We start from the raw sequence: 22,238 nt of genomic DNA on the forward strand, positions 1-22,238 counted from the left end.
GAGCAATGCTCCCCCTCAATTTAGTTAACTGTTGTAGGACAGCTTGCTGTTGATCCCCAATGTACTGGATGTTTTGGGTGTGTTGTCCAAGTAAAATACTTTGATTAGCAAGGATCTGATGAAGCCTCTCAAGCTGTGGGTCTGGCTTAGCGTCCGCTGGGTCCATTCTTGGGCTGGATCGTGCTGTCAGGGGGGAAAAAAAGGGGACCCAATCGTGGAAGCGTTAGCTTGCGGTAACAAAGACAGTTTATTTGCAAAAAGGTGGCAAATGGAGTCGGCCGAGCAAGTTGGCAGGCGAGCAGGCTGGAATGGCAGCTGCAGGACTGGAATGGCTGGTTAACAGAAGGGTTTTTGAAACAACAAGGCAAAGTTCTTTCAAACAGCAAGGACAAAGGAAACACACGATCACAGAGACCAGACATTACCAAGGTAGTGTATGCAACAATCCAGCAGAGAGTAGTGGTCAAACCAGGGTAGATATATTGTGGCTATGAAATGAGATGATTGCCTTCAGCTGTGAGGAAACTGCCAACAAAGGTTCTACCTAAAACAAGACACACCCACCCACACGCACACACACACCAGGGCCCTCAGACCCATGACTTTGGGCAAAAGGCAGGGTACACCCTGGACAGCTTGCCAGTCCATCGCAGGGCCACACAGAGACAAACAACCACCCATGCTCGCACTCACTCCTATGGGCAATTCAGAGTAAACAATTAACCTAACGTGCATGTCTTTGGACGGTGGGAGGAAGCCAGAGTACCCGGAGAGAACCCACGCATACACGGGGCGAACATGCAAACTCCAGTTCAGTTACTAATGAATGCTAATATGAATAAGTAAAAATGACGTGTCTTTTCCAAAAAAAAAAAACAAAATTCGCGAATGTAAATGTGCAAGTTGTACACATGCACACATGCAGAAGTTATTTCTGTTGGGTTTTTATGTGTTTCCAGCTGGATTAATTCAAAGGCAAAAAAAGTAAATATTTACACCAGAAACACATGCATCAAATGTATCACATACAGGCACATTTCTTCTGTCTTTAGGCATTTAACATCTTTTTGCCTCCTGTTCTACCACTCCCATAAGGTATTATACCCTTCAGTTCAGGTAACTGCACATCCAACCACTGGATGTGTAGAAACGTTAGTCTTTAGAGCTACTGTGCGGAAGCTTTTTGCATAATTGTTTATGCCATACAACAAGCCTGTCCAAGGTCAGTCTTTGAGGGCCGCTATCCTGCAGGCTTTCAATGTATTCCTTTTCCAACACACCTGGCTTAATCTGAATGAATCCAGCAGCCTATGAAGTTCTGCACAATGACGGATTAATTTGAGTCAGGTGAGATGGAGCAGGGATGCATGGAAAATCTCCAGGATTGTGATCCTGGAGGACCAGAGCTGGATACCCCTGTTATACAATTATTATGGAGCTCATAAAAGTCTGTCCCTGTGGGAAACAAGATGGCTTGTTAGAAGCCAAATTCCAACAAGAACTCAGTTGCTATTTGATCTACATGGATCAATATGAACTCAGCTAAAAGATTTGCATCCATGCTTTCAGCTGACTTTTCTTCTTGTATTTTGAGATATGAGACATGTTCGTCCTCTCCTGCTCACAGTTCCACACTCTCATAAGTGTGCTTTAAAGTACAAATGAAAACTGGGAAATGTATCATATGACGAAAGAAGAAATTTATTATTGTGAAAGATTACTGTTTACCTGGCCCTGTGGAATCAATTTGCCCTGTAACCAAACCCTTTCCAACACTGATGTCACTTTGCGCTGAGTTCACTTCGATTACCTGGCAAGGTTCATGGAAAACATGCTGGAATCCTTCTCAGCCAAACCAGTTTATCTTGATCTCATCTGAACAAAGAGTGCCTTCTGAATATTCATCAGTATTCCTTTTGTTGTTATTCTAAGCAAAGCTTAATGCTATAGTTTTACTTCAGAGGGCAAAAAAACTGGTTTTTTCATCCCCCTTGAGTAAATTTCATTAAACAGCTTCATTATAACCATCAGAGTAACTCAGATTTCTGCTGATAACCTCTCTGCAAAGTACAAAGCAAGCTGTTCACTGTTGTATGCTGTATGTTCATCTTTTGCAGGATCCAAGCTCCAAGCTCCTTTCACTTGGAGATTGTCCTCCCCCATAAAGTGTACCCATGAACTGTACTGGATGTACTGGATGTACTGGATGTACAAGCAGCTAGTTACAGTCCTACAATTATGCTCAAAGGAGATGCAACCTCTTGTGGTCATGACAACAACTGAAGGAGGGAACATTTGTATTCATAATGGTTGCTTTGTAAAAAGAATTTATTTTAGCCAACATTATGATAAGTTTACTAATATAAACCATAAAAATGGTTTAAATTCAACCAGAAAGTCTGATTCACTTTGAAGGCACACTTAATCCATAATGTACATTCTTGGGGGTCATCATTGCGCAGCAGCATCCTGTTGCTGAGGAGGCACACTTCCCAACATAAGTCTTCCAGTTTCTCATGTGGTCGCTGCGTTTTGCTTTATAAGAAGGCATCCCAAGCCAGCAACTGGATATTAACATAATATTTATTTTGGACAAGCAGTATGCTGATTTGGCAAAGAAATCCAAGAAAATCATCAGAAAAAGTCAGGAAAAGACAAAACAGCAAAGCAAAAGCTAAAACATTAGCCTGACTTTTACTCGCTGAAGAGAGCACAGAGAATAGAAAGGATGCAAGACTGATGCTTCATAAAACTTGCTAGGAGGCGCTGAAGTGCAAATATCAGCAAATCTCAAACATATTGTCAAACTAAAAAACAAAATGATAGTTGGAAACAAGTGTTTTAAGCTGTAAATAAATTAAATAAAAACATTTACATTTTTACAAAAGGACAAAAAAAAATTAAGATTCTCCTTTTTTTTTTATTTTCACAGATGCTGCAGGAAGACAGATGTGAAGACAGATGTGTGTTGGAACTTAACTGTTCAAATACGAGTGTCACATTTCACACTTTGCTTAAAGATGTTTCTTCATAAAAATGTAATGAACTTGGAAAAGAGCTTATTTTGCAGTTTGTCCCACACAACTCCCTCCGCCTCTCTGCACAGCTGTGTGAATGAATGGGCTTTTCCAGGCAAATAACAAGCAAACAAGTGTGCATTTCACTGGGTATTTGAGAGTGAGAAAACTGACACAAAGAAAGAAAGACCAAGTAAAACTGAAAGATAGAGGGAAGGATGACAGTGGGAATACTCTAAAATCCCACGATAATGTCAATTTTTCCAGCCCAGTGAAAGCACATAAAGTGTAGACAGTTCCCACTCACATCATGCAGATGCACACACACAAACATACATACAGAGAAACATTTATGCAGACACATAAATCAACAGTGAAGCAGGAAAACAATAAACCGATTTAGAAACCCTTTCTGTCTGGTTTTCAGTCAAACTTCCTTCGCATAACCCACACAAACACACAAATGCCATCTCTGTACAGGGAAAGAAAATCTGAAACAAGAGCGTTCTCAGTTTCTTTCTTCCATTCCATTACCTCTTTTCCTCTCGTTTTCTTTTTCTCTGAGTCGCGGGAGTCGCAGTTATATCCGATTACAACATGCAGGCTACCTCCAACGATGCATGACTCATTGACTTACTCACGAGCTGAGGCATCGCTTTTACTTTTCTGTGCTGAGGAGAACCAAATGTTTGCACAAGGAGGGAGATTTAGAGAAACTCAAACTTTTCTTTATTTCCCCAAAGGACATTCCCTGTTTGTTTAATGTATTAATCTGTGAGTTTAGAGGTTACAGAGTTTTCAGGGGAAACTCATAATAAGGATTATATTCAGATGTCAGCAGATCAAAGACAATTAGAGGCAAGCACTTGGAAAGAGATTTGAGGTTACAGTTCGGTCTATTTTTATTGCAATCCATATGTTCCTTAAGTAGTTGATAATAATATTGCACCTGTCAAAGTAAATACTGACATTTAAAGGCTTATTAGAGATGGTGGTAGCATCACAAAAAGTGTCAATGTCAGGGTCAACATAGATGGATCACAAGTTTATTATTTGATACGCTTCAATTTTCAACCAGGGAAGAAAATACATTTTCTTGCAAATGGCTACATGAAAGTAAAAAATTTAGGAAAAATATCTATCAGAAATGAAAAAGTCCAAGAGAAAAAGGCAAGCAGTAAAGATGTCATATTCTCTAAGTGTCCTTCTTGTTTTAGTTCTAATGTGCCAGAGCTGAGTTTTTATTTATTTAACTTTGCAAAGGCGCTGGTTTGATCTGAGATTTAAAGATCGCTCCAACTATTTGTTGCAAGATGCAGTTGTTTTAGATCAGTCAGCGTGTGATTCTTGCAGCTGTTGGAAGAGTTTAAGTGTGATGACTATAATAATAGATGTTGCTATAGCAACCATTGTTTATTGTTATAGTTTCATTTTGCCAACTCAGAACTCGAACAGATGGAATCTGAAATTCTTTTAATGGTTCTTTAAGGCATTTAATAATAAAAGAAGCCCAGTAGCTTTCTATTTAAGGACATATTGTAGGATTAAACAAAAACAACTTTAACTCTCCAGCTGGTTTAGTATAAAAACCAGTGTGCTGAAAAAGTGTAACATTGCTGGGTACGCTTTTCTTGAGGTTTACCTGAAATAAAGTAAAATAAAACCTATTTTTGCTTGTCTGTCAGCTGATGTATTTGCACTTGACACCTTGTTTTCACAATAAAACTAGATCACATGATCTCAGTTCTTGCTGTAATTAGACATTTCAACAAAAATTGTACGTAAGTTGAATAAAAATCTCTGTTTCTTTGAAGTATAGGACAAGATAAGGTTCAGATATGGTTCTCAGGTAGGAGTTAGCTAATAAATAAATAAATATATTATATATATTAAAATCCTACAAGTGTTTTCCTACATATTTTATAAAAATACAGATGTGTAAGCGTGAGCAGCGTCTTCTCTCTTCACCACTGGGTTTTCTGCCAAAGGATTGCTCAGCATTTAGCAAAAGAGTATTACCCAGAGAGAAAGAGAAGGAGGTGGAGAGTGATTAGAGCAGGAGGAGGGACAAATACAGTATGAGAGAGTAAGGGGTTGAAAAAGAAGAGGTATAGACCTGCAACTCTGTAGAAAGTAAGACAGACAGGGAAGAACATCAGAGGCAAATCAAGCACAGATAGATAGCGACAGCCTGACCCAACTTTCATACGCAGATAAGCAGGTGGTTGACCAGAAGCTGAGCAGACACACTCATTCACCTTCACGCACAACATTTCTTCTCAGACGGCAGCAGCATGTTTCGGTGGAGACTCCCTCAGGCGGTGTGCCTGCTGTCGGTGTGTGCGTGTCTAGCTCTTGCCTACAACGATAATATCGAGGTGGACTACGGCGATTCCTACTACAATGAAATCACAGATGGAGAAACACCTGAACGTAAGTGCTGTACTCTGTGTGCGCTGGAATGTTAATTGATTATTATTTTCAGGGAGGGGGTTTAATTCAGTACAGAGCACAAAATTAGGGGTTGCTATGGATAGAGGTGAGTCCGGGACACTTACTTACATCACTCTTTCATCACAATGAAGATGCAGAGCGGGGATCAGGGACAATATCAGGTAGAGAGCAAGAATGCCCTTGTGGGTATAAATCACCAAGGGAATGTATTAGTTGGACATGTAAGATGAGCTACATCAAATAATATGCTGAGCAACCAAATCAGGAACTTTTTGTTCCCTGACAGAGAAAAAAACACTAATTATGATATTAACAGCTGCAATAAACAATGCTTTGGAAAGTCTTACAGTTTCTCTGTGTGCATGCATGTGAAGTTTTAAATCTAAAAAAAAAGCAAAGAGTTAGTTAGAATGTGAGAGAAGACATAATGTGTGTTTGTTTTGGTGTCCACAGCTATGCATTTTGCATCTGTTTGTTGTTTTAAACCTGGCAGGAGATGTAATTGCATCAGCAGCAGCCGTTGTTAACTGGCAGGAAACTGGGCATGCCGCCTGTAATGTGATTGAATGTAAAAGAGGGCAAAAACTGGGGCAGCTCTGATAGATGACTGAGTAGTAAAATACACACATAAATTAGAGCAGAGAAGAGCAGTGAGAGCAAAGGAAACACAATTCATAATGAGTTTGATGGAGGAGGGGGAAAAGGTCAGATCACGTGAGCTGAGCGCAGTTAGTTTGCAGGTGTGTGAGGAGGTAGAGGGGGAGAGGTCAAAGGCTGGAGGGAGACACAGGTCACTGCATCTGACCTGAGCAAAGCTCTGAATCTCTGAATTAATGAGGGACAAAAGATAGGTCCTGACAATGCTTATTTTTAAATAAATGACAAGCTGAGTAATGACATCGAGCTGGCATGAGAAGAAATTTTCACTTTTAAGTTATATTTTCTCACCATGTCTCCATTAGAGGCGAAAATGGTAAAGTGATCTTCCACAGCAGTTTTCATCAAACTCATTCAGATGGTAAAATACTGTCTGCTAAACCTGAGGTAACACAGCCCATAAACCCTCAAGCTTACTTTTAACATAGGGGGATGACAAAACAAGCGGTACGGTCCTGCAACAATGCCTCTCTGGAATACGTTGGCAGATATAAACAGAGTTTGAAAGGATAAAATATTAACCAGAACAGCTTCTGTGATGTATACTTTTGCCCTTATGTTGTTTAAGCCCCTCCAACTTTGCTCCCCCACCACTTCCCTGTTTTTCTCCCTACTCTTGTAATCTTTCCGCTTACTCACAGCAGGTCATCTTTTCCCTTCCGTTCTCAATATCAGCAGAGAGTCTGATGAGCTCACAGGAAACACAGGAACCTGACATCTTCATTTGTCTGTATTTATTCTACCTGGTGTCAAAGTAACAACATTCACCATCGCTGCCATGTGATTCATGCTACTCTGCTTTTCCAGCATGTTAAACATCTTTCTTGAAGACGGTGACGTTGGAAAGTCTTTTCTCAGCACATGTGAAAAAAGTTAGACATACATATATCCAGCTCGAACTCTGTCGAGCCACATCTGCTATTGCATCTGGCAAATATTGGGAAAGCTAACTCTTGTCTCTTACTTAATCTCAGGGGAGGTGTATGGTGAAGTTTGGGGAGGGGTTCAAGGGGGGTAAACTTGCTTTTTCTTCTAAGAAGCTAACCTTTTGCCTCTCCTCTCTGAAGCCACACCAAGTCCAGCACCGTGCAGTTCCACTGACCTTACCAAGTGGGACAAAATCTTCTCCATGTTGGAGAACAGCCAGATGAGGGAGAATATGCTGCTCCAGTATGCAGATGATATCGTGAGGGTGGAGATGGGGTCACTACGTGGTGAAATGCTAAGGTTGGTTGGACACAATGAACCAATGAGCTCAACCAGGCCAAACATTTCCACACCAGAAATAGCATCTAAAAATACTGAGAAGTTACATGAATTAAGTGTTTGTGATTATGTTAAGCTCATTCATTTGTCTGGCTTAAAATATAACCTAGATATTAGATATGCTTCCAAGCCAGGTAACAATTTGTGGGTCATTGTTAAATGTGTTCTGTGAGATTTTCTTAGAGAAGGTTTAAAAAAAGAGTGATTTTAATCCAAACAGGTCACTTATATCTGGATGCCCTTTTTCAGTCACATCTGTCAGAAAATCAGTCTTTATTGCAGAGGATTAAATCTCTTCACCTGAAAAGCTATAATTCTTCCGCACTGGTCTTTTGTCAGGTTTGTAGCACAGTATGGTGGGTCCTGTGGGGCTGCAGTGGAGACAGCAGGAAGACGGATGGCCGTGCAGCTGGAGAGCCGTCTAAGAGAGACTCTGGAGCGCTTCAAACTTGGAGATCTGACCTCTGCTGCTGGGAATTCAGTTGGGAATACAAACCACCTTGAAGCCACGCTCCAGCAGCTCCTTTCCACAGCACGGACACAGGCATCCCGACTGGCAAAGCTGGAGAGCAGTTGCTTTGGCATCCCAGGTTCTGAGATGGGGATGAACACCAAGCCTGGGTTTCAGCTCCCAGTGGGTGGAGCGCCCGGGCACCGTCAGCAAGAGGTCACATCGCAAGGGACCACTTTAGACAGGGTGCTGGCTCCTCTCAGAGCTGAACTAGAAGAAGTGCTTAAGTCTTCCAAGCAGAAATACTTACCTGCAGGTAAGACATCCATCTTCGCATTGGGAATATGTCTACCTTCACCTGTGCTTTCCTTTTCTTTGTGTTCACACACCATTAAAACAACCACCAGTCTTTATGTCTGCCTCGTGTGCTGACACATTCAGGTCATGCTTCAGGATTGAGACCCCCCATGAACAATATCAGGCGTAGCTACTGGACCAGTCATGCAGCTTGTGTTTGCCCTAAATAGTTTTGTTTTTTTTTGTCCCTTCCTGGGTCTCCAGGCTTTTTGTCCTCTTCAAGTCCTTTTCTGATTACTGGTATCATTAGTCTCACTTGATTACAGTCAGTCAAAGAAGATAGGCTGGCAGACAATATGAGGTCAACTGTTGAAACCCATTTTGAGGAGTCATCTATCAAGATAAGAAAAAGTTCTATTACTCATCCCATTCATTAGAAGTTTTTAAAGTCCGGAAATGTTGGTCCAACCTACATACAGAGCAGAGGGAGGTGTAGTCATAGCCAGTCGCCACAAAAACCACACCAAAGTGCCCCAGGAAAGTAGAACCAGATGGAAACTGCTATGAACACACACATGCACACACACACATATACAAGCATGTCAAAAAGGTCTTTTTTAACCATAATTTTCAGAGTGGCAGAAAACTGAGACAAATGTAACATCAATATTTGGGATACCTGGCTTTAGGAAGTTGGGGGTTTGTCGGCTGACTAGAGTGCCGGAGAAAAAAAAGAAAAGGAGGAGGAAGGTGGAGAAAGAACAACAGAGATTAAGAGAAAGGGAAGATTAAAAAAATGATGTCAGAGAAACAGTCAAAAGAGCGTGAAGAGCCATGCACTGAACCTTCCTTGTTGGACATGCAGCATAAAAAGCATTTGTGCTAAACTATGAAATGTGGACAGAACTGCCCAAAAAAATCATTTTTCACAGTAGTATATTGTTGTTTTTTTTTACATAGCAAAATCTTTACCAAAAAAGACACAGCTAAGAGACAGCAAATATGAATGACTTAAAAAAAAGACGAGGAAATGAGTCAGACAAAAGCCATGAACCAAATGACCCCACAGAGGTGTGGGTGTGTCTGACGGGGAAAGACAAAAAAAAGCAACTCTCATGATTCATGATCTCATCATCTGACCATACACTGAACTTTGACAGGGTCCCATTCAATCAGACTCATGTGTTACCACCTACATTGACAAAAAAAAAAAAAAAAAAAAAAAAAAAAAAGAGTCATTTTGGAAAGATTGTGCCGCATCCTGTAGCTTCTTCAGTTTCTTCCAGAAGTTGCAGAGTTATTTTAGCTCTACCTGTCTGTGGTTTTAGTGCTCTGATTAGATGGTCTTGTTAAGACTCAGATAAACTGTTCTCAGCCAAATTATAAGCATATGAAAACATTATCCTGACTTGGCCATATCTTCTTGTTTTCAAGGCTGTGAGATGGCCCTCCTCTTCCCGATGCGTTCCCGGCGAATCTACACTGCTGTTTTTCCAGATGTCCCCCTCAGCGTGTCCTCCTTCACTGTCTGCCTGTGGGTGAAGCCGACTACCACGTCTAACAAGACCGTGCTGTTGTCTTATGGAAGCCGGAAAAACCCATATGAGATCCAGCTGTTGCTCGCCCATACCGCAGCCCTGTTCACCATTGGAGGAGAGGCTCATCTGGTGGAGGCACAGGGTGTGGTTAGCATGGGAGAATGGATCCACCTGTGTGGAGCTTGGTCCTCCGATCAGGGTCTAGCGACTCTGTGGGCAGGCGGTAAGAAGGTGACCTCCACACCGGGAGTGGCCGAGGGGCATATCTTACCAGATGGAGGCTCCCTCCAGCTTGGACAGGAAAGAAGTGGCTGCTGCCTTCTGACGTCAAGCAGTGGGACTGGCATGGCAGGGTTTGAAGGAGGGTTTGATCCCAAGCTGGCATTTGCTGGGAAGATGACAGGGGTGAACATGTGGGACAGGGTGCTGTCAGAGGAGGAGATCTCCCTGTTGGCTTTGAGTGGAGGTCAAGGCTGCCAGAAGAGGGGGAACATGGTAGCCTGGGGCGTTACAGAGATGATTCCACATGGAGGAGCTCAGTTCATCAACTGAACCCTATTCTTCACGAAGCAAATGCCATCATAGTCATCAACTTCGTGAATATATAAAACAATGTAAAAAGATTGAAACTGAACACTCAACTCTTTTGTCATCTTTGTTCTCAAACTTTCATGTTTCAAAGACATTTTTTGTGTCATTTTAAAAGTTATTGGAATGAATGTTAATGCTGCGAAGAACTTGACAGGACAAGTTCTAACAAGAGAAAAGCCAAAGCTGTGAGAGACTGAAGTCTACTTTGTAACATATCCTTATGAACACATACACAGACACTCACAGTGACGCATTGTGGAAAGAAACGTGCTACAAGCTGCGCTCACCGTGATTTAATTAGTATGCAAGAAAGACAAAGCGTCATTTTGTTGAGCCAGTAAACAGAGTAATCACCAGACAGTCCTGCAGGAGAGGTAAAGAGGTCATGGACAATAAAAAGAGATTATCTTCTAATTGTATGATGATGTAGTTTTTTTTTTCCCTTTTTCTATCAAGGTTTGTGCAGAAATGGCAAGTGCAGTTCACCAGATATCCTTGTTTTCTTTGCTCTCCTACCTTTGCAGTCTTTTAGGTACGATTATTAAGCATGTCATTGTGACAACTGCAGGCAGAAATAACTTTAGAATGTATTAATGATGCATAAATGAATGTCATGTTAAGAAAAACATGTGTTCGACACTTTCGTGACTGATAACTGCTGTACTTGCCTTCATTTTAAACTCGTAGAACTTCTAGAGTTGGTTTGTTTTTATTTTTCATTATAATGTTTTTCTTGAATTTGTGAAAAAATAAGATATTATATAACTAAACTTGTAATCATTGCAGTGTTTACATCCATGTGTTAAGTATGATCCCATTGCTTGGTTAGGTTCTGGCAATAGTGCTCATATAATTTTTAGTTTGTGTGTAATTTTAATGCAAAATGTAATAAAGCTGTTCTTTTGGCTTTACTAAAAGACAGTGAGGGCAATGTTTACATAGTTTAACATTTTTATTAACTAAGTTGCCTTGTATCTGTAAATTCCTTTTGAACTTTGTGAAATGTTGGAACTGAATGTATTTTGCACATAAAAATATATATATTTTTTTGCATAACATGAGTGTATGAATAGAGAGTGGAATGTGAATAAAAAAAATAAGTTACACTTGGATATTTTTTTATTATTATCTAAACCTTTTAAAAAACACATTTTACCTTACAGTCTCTTTTTAAAGCAGCACCACTAAATTGCGCCAGATTTCTGCTCTTTGGCGCCCCCTAACAAAGGTTCATCCAGCATCCGTATTGCATCCTGTTTCTTCTCTAAGCTCTCTAAAACCAGTAAAAGCTAATCTGGGGGTAACTTTTTGTCTCTTGCATTGTCCCCATCTCTTCTTATTTCCCGCCTCAGATAATGCCCTCTGCCGTTTCCTCACTGAATTAGCCATGGCGTGTGTTCAAATAGGCCAGTGTGCTGATAATCCCGTTGCGGTTGTACGACACCATATTGTGTGGCGAAACACCGCTGTCATAATGTTGTCGCACCAGGCTGGAATACAAAGTTGTGAAGTGCGGTTTTTTAGCCCTGGGATGATGCATGGCAAAAGCAGCTTCAGGAATGTGTGTAATGAGTGTCAGTGTGCCCTCAAAATGAGTTAGAAGCAGTGAGTTTTAAGGCTGGAAACTTATGTGAAGTCATTTATCCTCTGAATGTAATATGTCAGGACATGATGGTAATACATCTGGTTATTACCAGAGCTTTAGATGAGGTAAACTCAATTTCAGATAAATAGCAGATGGGGTCATAGTACACCATGTCATTATTTGTCTAAAAATGTCAGACTAAGTGGACTCTGATACAATAGCTTATCAAACTGTCTTTACAAACTTTACTGACTGTTTATGTCTCACATTTTCTGTGTCTCACATTCCTATTGAGGAAATTTGGTCCACTTTTCTTTATAATGTTGATTCATTTAGTTAATCATGAGGTTACAGTTTAGCATGCTGCATAGATCAGAATTTACTTTAACATGCGAGGAAGCCCTGCCGAAGACAGCTGTTGTGAGCATGCATGTTTATGTGAGACATCTGATGATGACTGAATCCTGCTAAAGCTGTAAAACCTTCACACTGCTTCCTGCTGCTGGTTTTCCATACCTATAAAACACAAACATGCTCATAAAAGCACACTATACCCGGAACTAAGAGACATGATGTGGATTAAAACAAAATTAGCTGAAGACATGTCTAAACACACTGCTCTCCAAATATTGTATGAGGTCATGCGATCATGTCTCACCCTCAGCAATAAATACATGTGTGCGGTCCATGTATCCTGCTGTCTCACATAACTTCACCTCTGTATTTATCCTGAAGTTGCCGAATCGAGCGTTCAGGGGGCTTGTTTTAGAAAAACATAAATACATAAATAGTTGACATGGTCTGTGTACAACAGATGAGCCTCGGCAAGAAGATGCAGCGGTGGATGAAATTTTGACACTTACTGGCTGCCATTTAAAACTGCCCAAGGAAACATAAAACTGGGTTTGCTATAAAGACACCTTCCAGCTAAATGTACTGATTTTCACCATGTTCTGATTTAAGAAATATTCAGCTGATGAAACAAAAAAAATAAAGGTGAAATTTTTTTACCCTAAATTTTTGTAGTGAACTACAAGATGTAAAATGAATATGACACCCTTTTAATAACCATAAAACATGAGATACATATTGTAGAATCATCTACCAGCTGAAATAGTTTGCTTTTCTGACAAACTTTAACCAACATTGTTATAAATGTTAAAGAATACAACAGTGTACAATGTGAATAAAAAGCAGGATGCAATGGTTTGAAAATGCCATTAACCAATACTGGTCCACAACACAACATGTAGAACATAAAAGAGTCAGAAGTGCTAAAAGAAAGAGATCTGGAGGGATATGTTGATGCTAATTAGGTCACAGTAGCATGATGGTGTGTAGAAAGAGCACCTTAAAGAGGCAGAGTCTTTAAGGTAAACACAGATAGAGGCTCACCCATCAATACTGTATCTGTGATTTCACTATCACTATGTCTAAAACAATATAACTCTGTCAAGGAAATCACAACATGCATGTGTAATGTGGATTTTACTGTACCCGCTATAAGCACAAGTTGAAGCTTTATTATTATTATAAAAGTCAAAAGCAGACACAAAGTTAACTTTGTAGCTATTGGGAAGTATTATATTGTTTAACCCAGGGAGGTGTGATATAAAATGGACAATGTCAAAAGGTCTTCAGTTATTTGGCCCTGAAGGTTAAAAGCTTTTTGACAGCTGTGGCACAAATATATAGGCTGCAGTTGATGGTTTGTCGTTACATTAGTGCCTATCAAACTTGTATTGTGCATCAAATATTGTTTTATCAGCATTGCCAATCATTGTATTCTGTCTTGACTGACATTTCACACAGCACCCCGGCATTTCTTTGGGAAAAGGGAAAAATAAAACGCAGCAAGAGATGTTAAATCTTTCACTTTGTGGACAAAGTTGCTGCTTGTAAAATGAAAAGTTTTACAGCGCAGCCCTGGGAGAGATACTGGTGGTTGCACCATATGCTTGCAGGATCTTTGTCTTTTATCCTAATGCCTCTCCCCCACCCCCCACCCCCCCAAACTCACAATGGAAGCTGTGTATTAGTGTGCAGAACTGTCAAGTTGTGTTTTTTCATGTGATGACTTGGTGGTTTCACAAATCTACCGGAAAGGAACTTGTGCTCACATCTTTGAGACAATATATGTGTACGTCTCCTCAGTAGCCAACCCAGAACATGATATGTGTGTGTTTTTGGTGTCAACATGAAAATGAAACACATGATGAAGTGATACAACCTTGTGGGATTTCCTTATTGACTTGTGTAATTTATCAAAAGAAAGACTGAAGAGTAACACTCAGGGGGCTCAGTAATGCAGAAATTCTGGACACAAATAGTCGATTTATGACTTCAATCATTCAAGAAAGACTTCTCCCTCTACTCTATTAGTGGCTGTGTTACTAAACGTCTTTGAACGTTTACACAGCAAACAGTCAGAATGCTGTGTGTTGTGTCATTTCTACAAAAAATACACATTTTATGGCAATGTTCCTTAAAAACACTAAAAAAGCTAAAAAGGTGTGGATTTCTTTAGTCAACATTCATTATTTACTGAAAAATAAATCTCTCTTGGCTTGTACTTGTTTAAGACACAACAATAATTATTTTTAAGCTTCATTTATCAGATAAAAACACCTGGTTTTTTTTTTTGGTTTGTTTTGTTTTTTAATGTTCCCACTGGTGCAAATCACCCGGTGCCTCTATTTTCCCCCACATGAGCGAACAGTGCCAAGTGTTTTCAATCTATGTGACACCGTATGCCCAAAAATGTGTTTAATTTCAGTTGTGAAATGAACCAGACAGCAAAGAGCTAAGCTGTTTCATGTGCTGAGTTCCTGCAACAAAATGTGCTCAGTGGGAGTATCAGCACAGTACTGTGAGGCGATTGGTCCCACACACCGTATGTGTGAAGGTGGAGGTGAGGTGGTAGTTCAACATGTGAAAAGCGCTTAATTGACTCATGCAGAAAAACACAAATGAGATACACAATGTTTAACTGAATGCAATCAGGAGAAAACATTTCTTAATGAATAAATCATTTTATGAGCTTGTGTGTGTGTGTGTGTGTGTGTGTGTGTGTGTGTGTGTGCGTGTAAGTGCACGTGTGTGTGTGTGTGTGTGTGTGTGTGTGTGTGTGTGTGTGTGTGTGTGTGTGCATGTGTGTGTCTGTGTTGGTAGGCCTAAGGGGTAAACAGATCTAAAATCAGGCCTGGTTAACTAGGAACAGCAAACCTTAAGGGACCTCCACCACAGTAATGAGCCAGAGCGCCTGTGCTGGAAAAAAAAAAAAAAAAAAAGGTGAAAAGGGGCTAAAAAAACAAAAAAAAAAGTCTCAGGATAATTTCCTTTAACCACAGACTGAAGGTCACAGCTCTGTGTGCTGTCTGACCTGAACTGCTGAGAAAGAAACACAGTTATGAGATCAACGCCTGAGGACAACGTCATCTCACATTTGGTCCCATCATGTCCAACTACATGCGCTGTCAGCGATGAGTACGCTCCGTGACAAACACATAATCATTATTTGTTTTTGTTTCATTATTTGGGAATTCAGATTCTGTGTGAAGGAACAGCCATATGATAAATTACCAGATTCAGAAACTGATCAGCCCGTGTCCATGAGCGAGAGCAGGTAAACGCAAAACAGAGTAAAAGGTATAAGAACCATAACTACTTCTTTTGTAGGAATTTCCATTTTACATCAAAGTACTATCAGAACAACAGTCCATAGTAACTGCTGCAATTTACAGTTATAATTAACTTTAAAGCTTTGATTACAACTTCTGATTACAATAGTAATTCTATTTTTTCAACTCCAGTGAAACAGTTAATCCCATTGCGTCCTCCAAGAGAGGCCTGCAAGTGCTCCTAACAAACCAAACCCTCATGCCAACCGCCAGCAACTAAATAAAAACACATTTTGTCTATAGGGGCTTTTTAGAAAATCCCTTTAAGGTTTATTCCTCATCTTATCTTTCATCAAAAGCTCTTTCTGTACCACTTTTTAAAATTTTTTTCCCCAAAAAGCCCACTATGTAAGAAGATCTGTGTCTCTCTGTGGGGCAATGGGAACTGAAGAGGTGTGTGTGTGTGTGTGTGTGTGTGTGTGTGTGTGTGTGAATACGTGTTTGTGTCTCCTACCTCCCAGCACACTGACTGTTATGGCTTCTGTGTGTTCAGCCAGCAGATCGGCATTCGCTATAGCCGCCAGGGAGAGGTAACTGGACATGTTCCTGCTCAGCTCCCTGTTCCCCCTCTGCAGGAACCGAACCGCCACCGGGACAGCCAGGACCATGACTGAGGGACAGCTGTAGTTCTGAGGAGACATGAAATGGTTTGCTTTAGATGCTGATGAATTCACAACTTATGGCTGCTTTATTTGCTGTTTTAATATAAGGGACTCCAGTCTCACAGGGACTCCAGTGGCACCTTCCATATGTTGCAACGTCCCAGCATAACCACAGGATGTGGTTTCAAACCTCTTTATTTCCTTGGAGGACATACAAGATGCTGAAGATGGCTAACTTTATTCTTTTTTTTTAAAAAAAAAAAAAAAAAAAAAAAAAGAGGTCACGTTTGCCTCCATCTGCTGAGGAGACTGGGAGGACTGTAATGAACACCAAAGTGTCACTTTATTTATGCAGTTGCCTAAAGGGAATGAAAGCACAGTCCTGGACTGCCATGTTGACTCCAATGAGGAATGAAGAAGATATTACCAAACATTAAAAGCATAAGGGTCAACACCTCTCATGCAGGATGGATATTTCATATATATTGCTTTCATCTGCCTGTGTCTGCACTTTGAAGCATCCAGGATAAATGAAGTCTGTATTAATCTTTCTAGTTATTCAACAAAGCCAGACATTGCTACCATGGGATTTCAGATGCTCTAGCACCCTCCACAGGACAGTGTGTGATACCAAACATGTCTGTAGACACTTCTACACACACGTTACATTTTATGTTCCTACATCTACTTCCATGACATTTGATTTAGGTTTAGATTACCCAAAATACCTTTGAATCATTTAGGCTGCTACGCCTCTATCCTGCTACGCAATGGCAGTGCAGATGCTGAACTGACAAAAGGGACTCAAAGAAAAAGTAAAAGAGAAGCGCTACCATGCAATAAAAATCTAACAATCTTAAATAAATAAACAAAAAATTGTTTCATTTGATGGACGTCTCAAAACATGTCTGAATATGAAGCAAAATTCTGAGCTCTTGCTGTGGAAGATATGGATCTATCTGAAGATTGGCAGGTAAACAGATAAAGACTGCATCCAATGGTAAACACATACAGTTGTGCTCATATTTATTCAGACACTTTCATTAAAGAAGGAAATAAACAGCTGCCTGTAAAATAAGCTGAAATTGACTAAAGCAATAATGAATAAAAATTTTATGAAAATCATTACATTATTTTCTAATTTTGGTTTAATAAAAATATTTTTTTTAAAAAGTTAACAAATAAAATAATTTATTACATATTACACCACTCATAAACTAATTTTTTTTTTTTAACAATTCTTTAATGTTTCTGCTCCAGTCAGGTGTTTTCTGTTCCTCTCAGTCAGACTTCTGCACCTGTTGACAGGTATTTTGTCCCCCTGTTCAACAGAAAAGTGCTCTAATTTGTCCAGGACCAATTTGTTTGTTTGTTTGTTTTTTTTCTTCAACTCAATTATATGAAAAAACAGTGTTTTATATTAATAAATTATATTTTTGCAATTTTTTAGTTATTGTTCCTTTTTTAAGTCTCCAGTTATTTGAGTGATCCATCTGCCCATCTCCTCCTCTTTCCTCTTGTTTACCAAATACAGCTCGATATCAAGCTCACCACATTTCATGATGTTCATACAGCCATGATTCCACTAGAAACCAGGTATTTTTTTGTCCATGCGGAGACGTCTGTTACATTGAAGCTGCAAGTTAATGAGAGTTCTTCTTCAAAACCTTGTGATGTATTAAATCCTCATGCAGATTCAGTCTGACACAGGAGGCAAAAAAAAAAAAAAAAAAAAAGATACAAGAGACGATGGGCAACAGCAATGAGAAGACAAAAGAGAGGTTATTGTGGTGGTTCAAGCCAGAAGCTGCTGTCATGACTTTTAATCTCTTCCCTGAGTGTGTGTAGATGTGTATGGAACTTAGTGAATTTCCTGAAGAGTTAGTCTCATTAGAGAGGTATTAACACACTCACATTCCTGAGGGAATATGGGGAGGTGGAGGAAAGAGTTCCTCTGCTTTTAAGCCCTTTAGCTGTAAAGGCATGATGGGAAAACATAAGTCATGACTCAAACTTACAATGACTACTTTGTTAAATCTCTGCTGAGGAGACTTAGAAAATAAACACCATCCATTCTCATCTCTTTTTAAATAATAAGTGTATTATTTCATTGTTGTGTTTGGATTGGTTTGATCATCGATTTTGTCTTCCTTCATCTCTTTTTTTCGTTCTTCCCAGCCTCCAGATACCAACCATTCTTTTCAGTCTGATGTTCCGATTAATATTCTAGCATTGTCAATAACAACAGATGAAGTGATCTAACAAATATGGTCACAAAGTGTATTTTAATATACATTTGGTTTCTTTAAGACCCCTTTAAATGCACTTCAAGAAAAAGCCACAGGGTCAAAAGAATTTCTTTATAGCTTGTTAAACCTGAATTTTTAATAATGAGAAAATTTTTCTTGCAGCATTCAGTACTTTTTAACTGCTGAAGCAATCGTTGTGGGTTTTTAACATACAAATAAGCCACAAATCTGGTTAAACTGCCTAAACTTGGGACATTAAACAGTCTAAGACAGTTACAATCATTTCTAATTTATCAAACTGCAACCACAACATGCTATTTTCATATTAATACCTGAATGATGACAACACAATATCATTTTCTCTCTGGAGACTTTTGCAGTGTTACTTTAAATAAAGCGCTGATCAACACACACCCCCGCAGTGCTGCAGCCACCAGTGTCTTCTTGCCTCCTCCTGGAGGTGAGACTCTTTTAAACTGGTGACAGTGGCATTCTGTTTCTCATTCCCACTGCAGATGGTAACTGGTATTTGTGTATTTTGAGTAGTGCCTAAGTCACAGTCAAAGTAAGCAGAACTTATACTGAAATATGACATGCAAATGATTAATCTGAGTAAAGTCAAAATCTGTTGTATGTTGTTAAAATTCCCATGTGCAGGTATTTCAACAGCACAATATCTCTGTACAGGTGCAAAACTCCCAAGCAATAGCAACAGAAGTGTATTAAAGTTACATGCTTATTAATTACAAGGTTCTGTGTCTAATGACCCAGTCTGAACACGCACACACACACACACACACACACCCACAGAGTGTCTCTGCCCTATTTTCACTCAGAACTGAACATAACATAGCCTTATGTTTTTTTCTGTCTGTAAAGTGTCTTGAGATGGCATTGCCGTGATTTGATGCTATTTAAATAAAGTTGAACTGAATTGAATTGAATTGAATTGAACATATAGTGTCACTAGGGTGGCCAGATTACACGCTTTGTGAGATTGCCCCACATTTCTAATAATTTTCACACGTCCCACAAAACGGGGCGCTGTCCCGGATTGTCACGACCAGTCTTCACTTTTGGTTGTTCTCTTTATATACAGTCTATGGTTAAACCTGTTCGAGGAGACTGTGAGAGGGTATTTTGTGATGTTTGTCAAAGTAATTTTTCCGTGTCACACGACGGGGAATATGAGGTGAAATGACACAAAAATCCGAGCCACAAAAAACGTGCTACTCAGAGGGAGGCTTTATAACAACAGATTAGTTATGTTTGGTTAGTCATTTTATTACCAAAGAGCAGATGAGAAAGTTTTTTTCTTTTAAAACTTTGTCATGGCAGAGTGGAATCTCACATTGTCCCATATTTTCAGTCTTTGTCCCACATTTACTGAGAGAAGATCTGGTCACCCTAAGTATCACCAGCAACTCTATTAGCTGCACCTGTTCAATTGTTTGTTATTATAAGTAAAAAATAATCTAATTACATTAAATCAAATCAACGTATTTAAGCTTGTTGATATGTTCTGGGTCTCATAACTGAAGAACTGCACATCTGAACTTTTTGGTCACTATTTCTCATTGCACCATGCTTCTGGTTTAGGTGTTTGATTGTGTCTATTCAAATGTGATCTTTTAGTGGGGCGGCGGGACGTAGTTGGGGGGAGGATACTGTGCTGTAAGAATCATAGGGCAGTGGCGATATGCTTTTGTCCTGATTCGATTCCGATTTTTTGGGTGCCGATTCAATTTAAATTGCGAGTTTCACAATTCTTCGATATTGCTGATTTTTGTAGATTAAATACAAAAAAAATGTACAAAACTTTTTTTTGCTCGTCATTTTTCTTGATGTCAATTAGTGAAAAACAGCACAGTAGCCAGACCATCATTCTGCTGCTATAATGCCCAAGAAGACAAGTTAAAAGATCAATTAAATAAAATAAAATTGGCAAAAATTTTATAATGGATTATTTTTATTTATTGTAAAAAAAATAGATTTTTTAACAAAAACATTCAATTTTTAGATTCAATTTTCCCACCCCTAATAAACCATGTATCACCACTACACACACTCCTCTGGTGAGTTAGCTTCTAATGTTTCTTTTGAATGTTTTGTGCTTGCAGCGCTGCTGTGATGAGCTGAATCTGCTCCTGAGATGATCATTGTTTAGTAGCAACGCAAAATTTTTGCATTGTTAATAATGTTGCCCAATGTCAACAGTCTTGTCGATTGGCCAGTTGCTAGTGTTTAAGTGGGCCTTGCTACTGTTTTAATGTGGTGCCAGATGCCTTTTTTTTAAGTAAGCCATTTGTAGCAAGGCAGAGCTAATATAATTGTACTGAAGACTTTACTAATCAAGTTTAAAGTCTGCTTCACAGCACAATGGCTGTAATAATAATAATCAAACTTATGATGTATGTAACAAAGATATGCCCTGTTGTAAGAAAAAAGGCATGAAATCATAATTCCCCAGGTCTTGACCGGTATATGCAAAGGTAAGTAGGTATTGTAAGTAGTTCAGGTGACAAAAACACCGCGACAAAAGATGTGCGTACATGTGACTTAGTGTGGCCGTACCTGCAGGATACAGCTGGTGATGTCAGAGGCTATTTTGGCGTGTGGCGTGTCTTCTGTGTTTTCTCCTTGAGGAGTGAGGTTATGTTCCAGACACGACTCCCACAGTCCCACCAGTGCCGTGCTGTGCCGCTCGATAGAGCCAGTCTCTCTGATGGCTGTGGTAATGCGTGTTATGCAAATCTCCACCACAGCCTGGTCATTGTCATTGGTCAAGTAGTCCTGCCAGCCAGCAGGCACAACAGCAGGTGGAAGGAAAAATAAAATGATAACTTAAGGACAAGGTGCATTAAGCATGCATAAGAATATAAATAATTCATTAAAACAACATCTGCGCTGCAATTCTTGGAATAATTTTTTGGATGTGTTTCTTAGAACATGTCCACTAACCGGTGAGCATGAGATTGTCTTGATCTGGTCCAAAGCTTGGGACAGACAGTCTTCAATTTCTGCATCCCCAAGAGAGAAGAGATCTCCTGCTCTGGACAGGTCTCTCTGACCCAACACCTGACTAAACAGATGGTGCATCCTGACCCTGGTGCAGGAGTCTTGATGGCAAGCTGATGAATAGTAGCTTAGGAGCCCAAAAATAATGATACATAAAGCACAATGATCCAGGAAAATCTCAAATGAACGAAAACTATTTTCCCCTCTTGGTTTTTAGGAAAAGATTTAAATGGTATACAATGTAGCATCAGACCATTAATATAGACTGAGATGCTCTCAGTTTAAATGGATTGTCATTTCCAGGCAATGTTTTTAGCACAATCCAACAGCTGGAAAAAAAACTGAACACATAATAAGAAAAATAAACTGTCACTGTCACAAGATGTGCAGTTTTTTTCCTTTCTTCTTTCCTTTCCTTTTTCTTTTTTTTTTTTGTTTTCTTGTTAAAATCCTCTTTAGTGAGTCCAGAATCAGGTGGGCTGGATGTGACTGGACCAGTAAGACCCAATCTTTTCTGGCTCCGTCTCAGGCCTGTTACCGTGAAGACGAGGCATGTTCTCAAGGACTGAGTCTTTCCTCCGCAGAGTCCTGAGGAAGACAAAAGGGAAAAAAAAGGAGAACTGAACACCAACTACACTGAACAGAAAAATGGGATTTGCAAACAAATCAAGCTAAAAATAGTGATGGAGAGTAAAACTGAGAAAATCTGTTCTGAACAAGTAAAATAGGCCGTGAAGGAACATTTTCACAGAAGAAAATCCGACAATATTAGGTCTTTGCAGACCAAGGGCTTCAGAATTAGGGCTTTACATTGGACAATAGTGTTTTTAGTC

General features: G+C 39.6%; 2 protein-coding genes across 2 annotated transcripts in view; one reads left to right on the forward strand and one right to left on the reverse strand.

Annotated features, from left to right (window-relative positions):
• The window catches only part of veph1 (ventricular zone expressed PH domain-containing 1), a gene marked incomplete at both ends in the record, with an annotated part of 60,297 nt that extends 38,811 nt beyond the window's left edge, over positions 1-21,486 (reverse strand). The window contains 3 exons of the mRNA XM_079246816.1: positions 15,991-16,165; positions 20,962-21,180; positions 21,349-21,486. Of these exons, the coding sequence (XP_079102942.1) occupies positions 15,991-16,165; positions 20,962-21,180; positions 21,349-21,486 (532 nt within the window). The remainder of the gene's footprint in view (positions 1-15,990; positions 16,166-20,961; positions 21,181-21,348) is intronic.
• ptx3a (pentraxin 3, long a) lies at positions 5,163-11,293 on the forward strand. The gene is made up of 4 exons (XM_079246771.1): positions 5,163-5,450; positions 7,196-7,355; positions 7,734-8,161; positions 9,577-11,293. The coding sequence occupies exons 1-4, from the start codon at positions 5,312-5,314 to the stop codon at positions 10,230-10,232; spliced, it is 1,383 nt and encodes a 460-aa protein (XP_079102897.1). The 5' UTR covers positions 5,163-5,311; the 3' UTR covers positions 10,233-11,293.
• Positions 21,487-22,238: the final 752 nt, after the last annotated feature.

Source organism: Telmatherina bonti, assembly GCF_933228915.1.
Source record: "Telmatherina bonti genome assembly, chromosome: 9".
Lineage (NCBI taxonomy): Eukaryota > Metazoa > Chordata > Actinopteri > Atheriniformes > Telmatherinidae > Telmatherina > Telmatherina bonti.

Coding starts and splice junctions, on each gene's coding strand:
- ptx3a (XM_079246771.1), top strand. CDS start 5,312: ATGTTTCGGTGGAGACTCCCTCAGGCGGTGTGCCTGCTGTCGGTGTGT. Junction 5,451..7,195: donor AGATGGAGAAACACCTGAAC/GTAAGTGCTGTA, acceptor TCCTCTCTGAAG/CCACACCAAGTCCAGCACCG. Junction 8,162..9,576: donor GCAGAAATACTTACCTGCAG/GTAAGACATCCA, acceptor CTTGTTTTCAAG/GCTGTGAGATGGCCCTCCTC.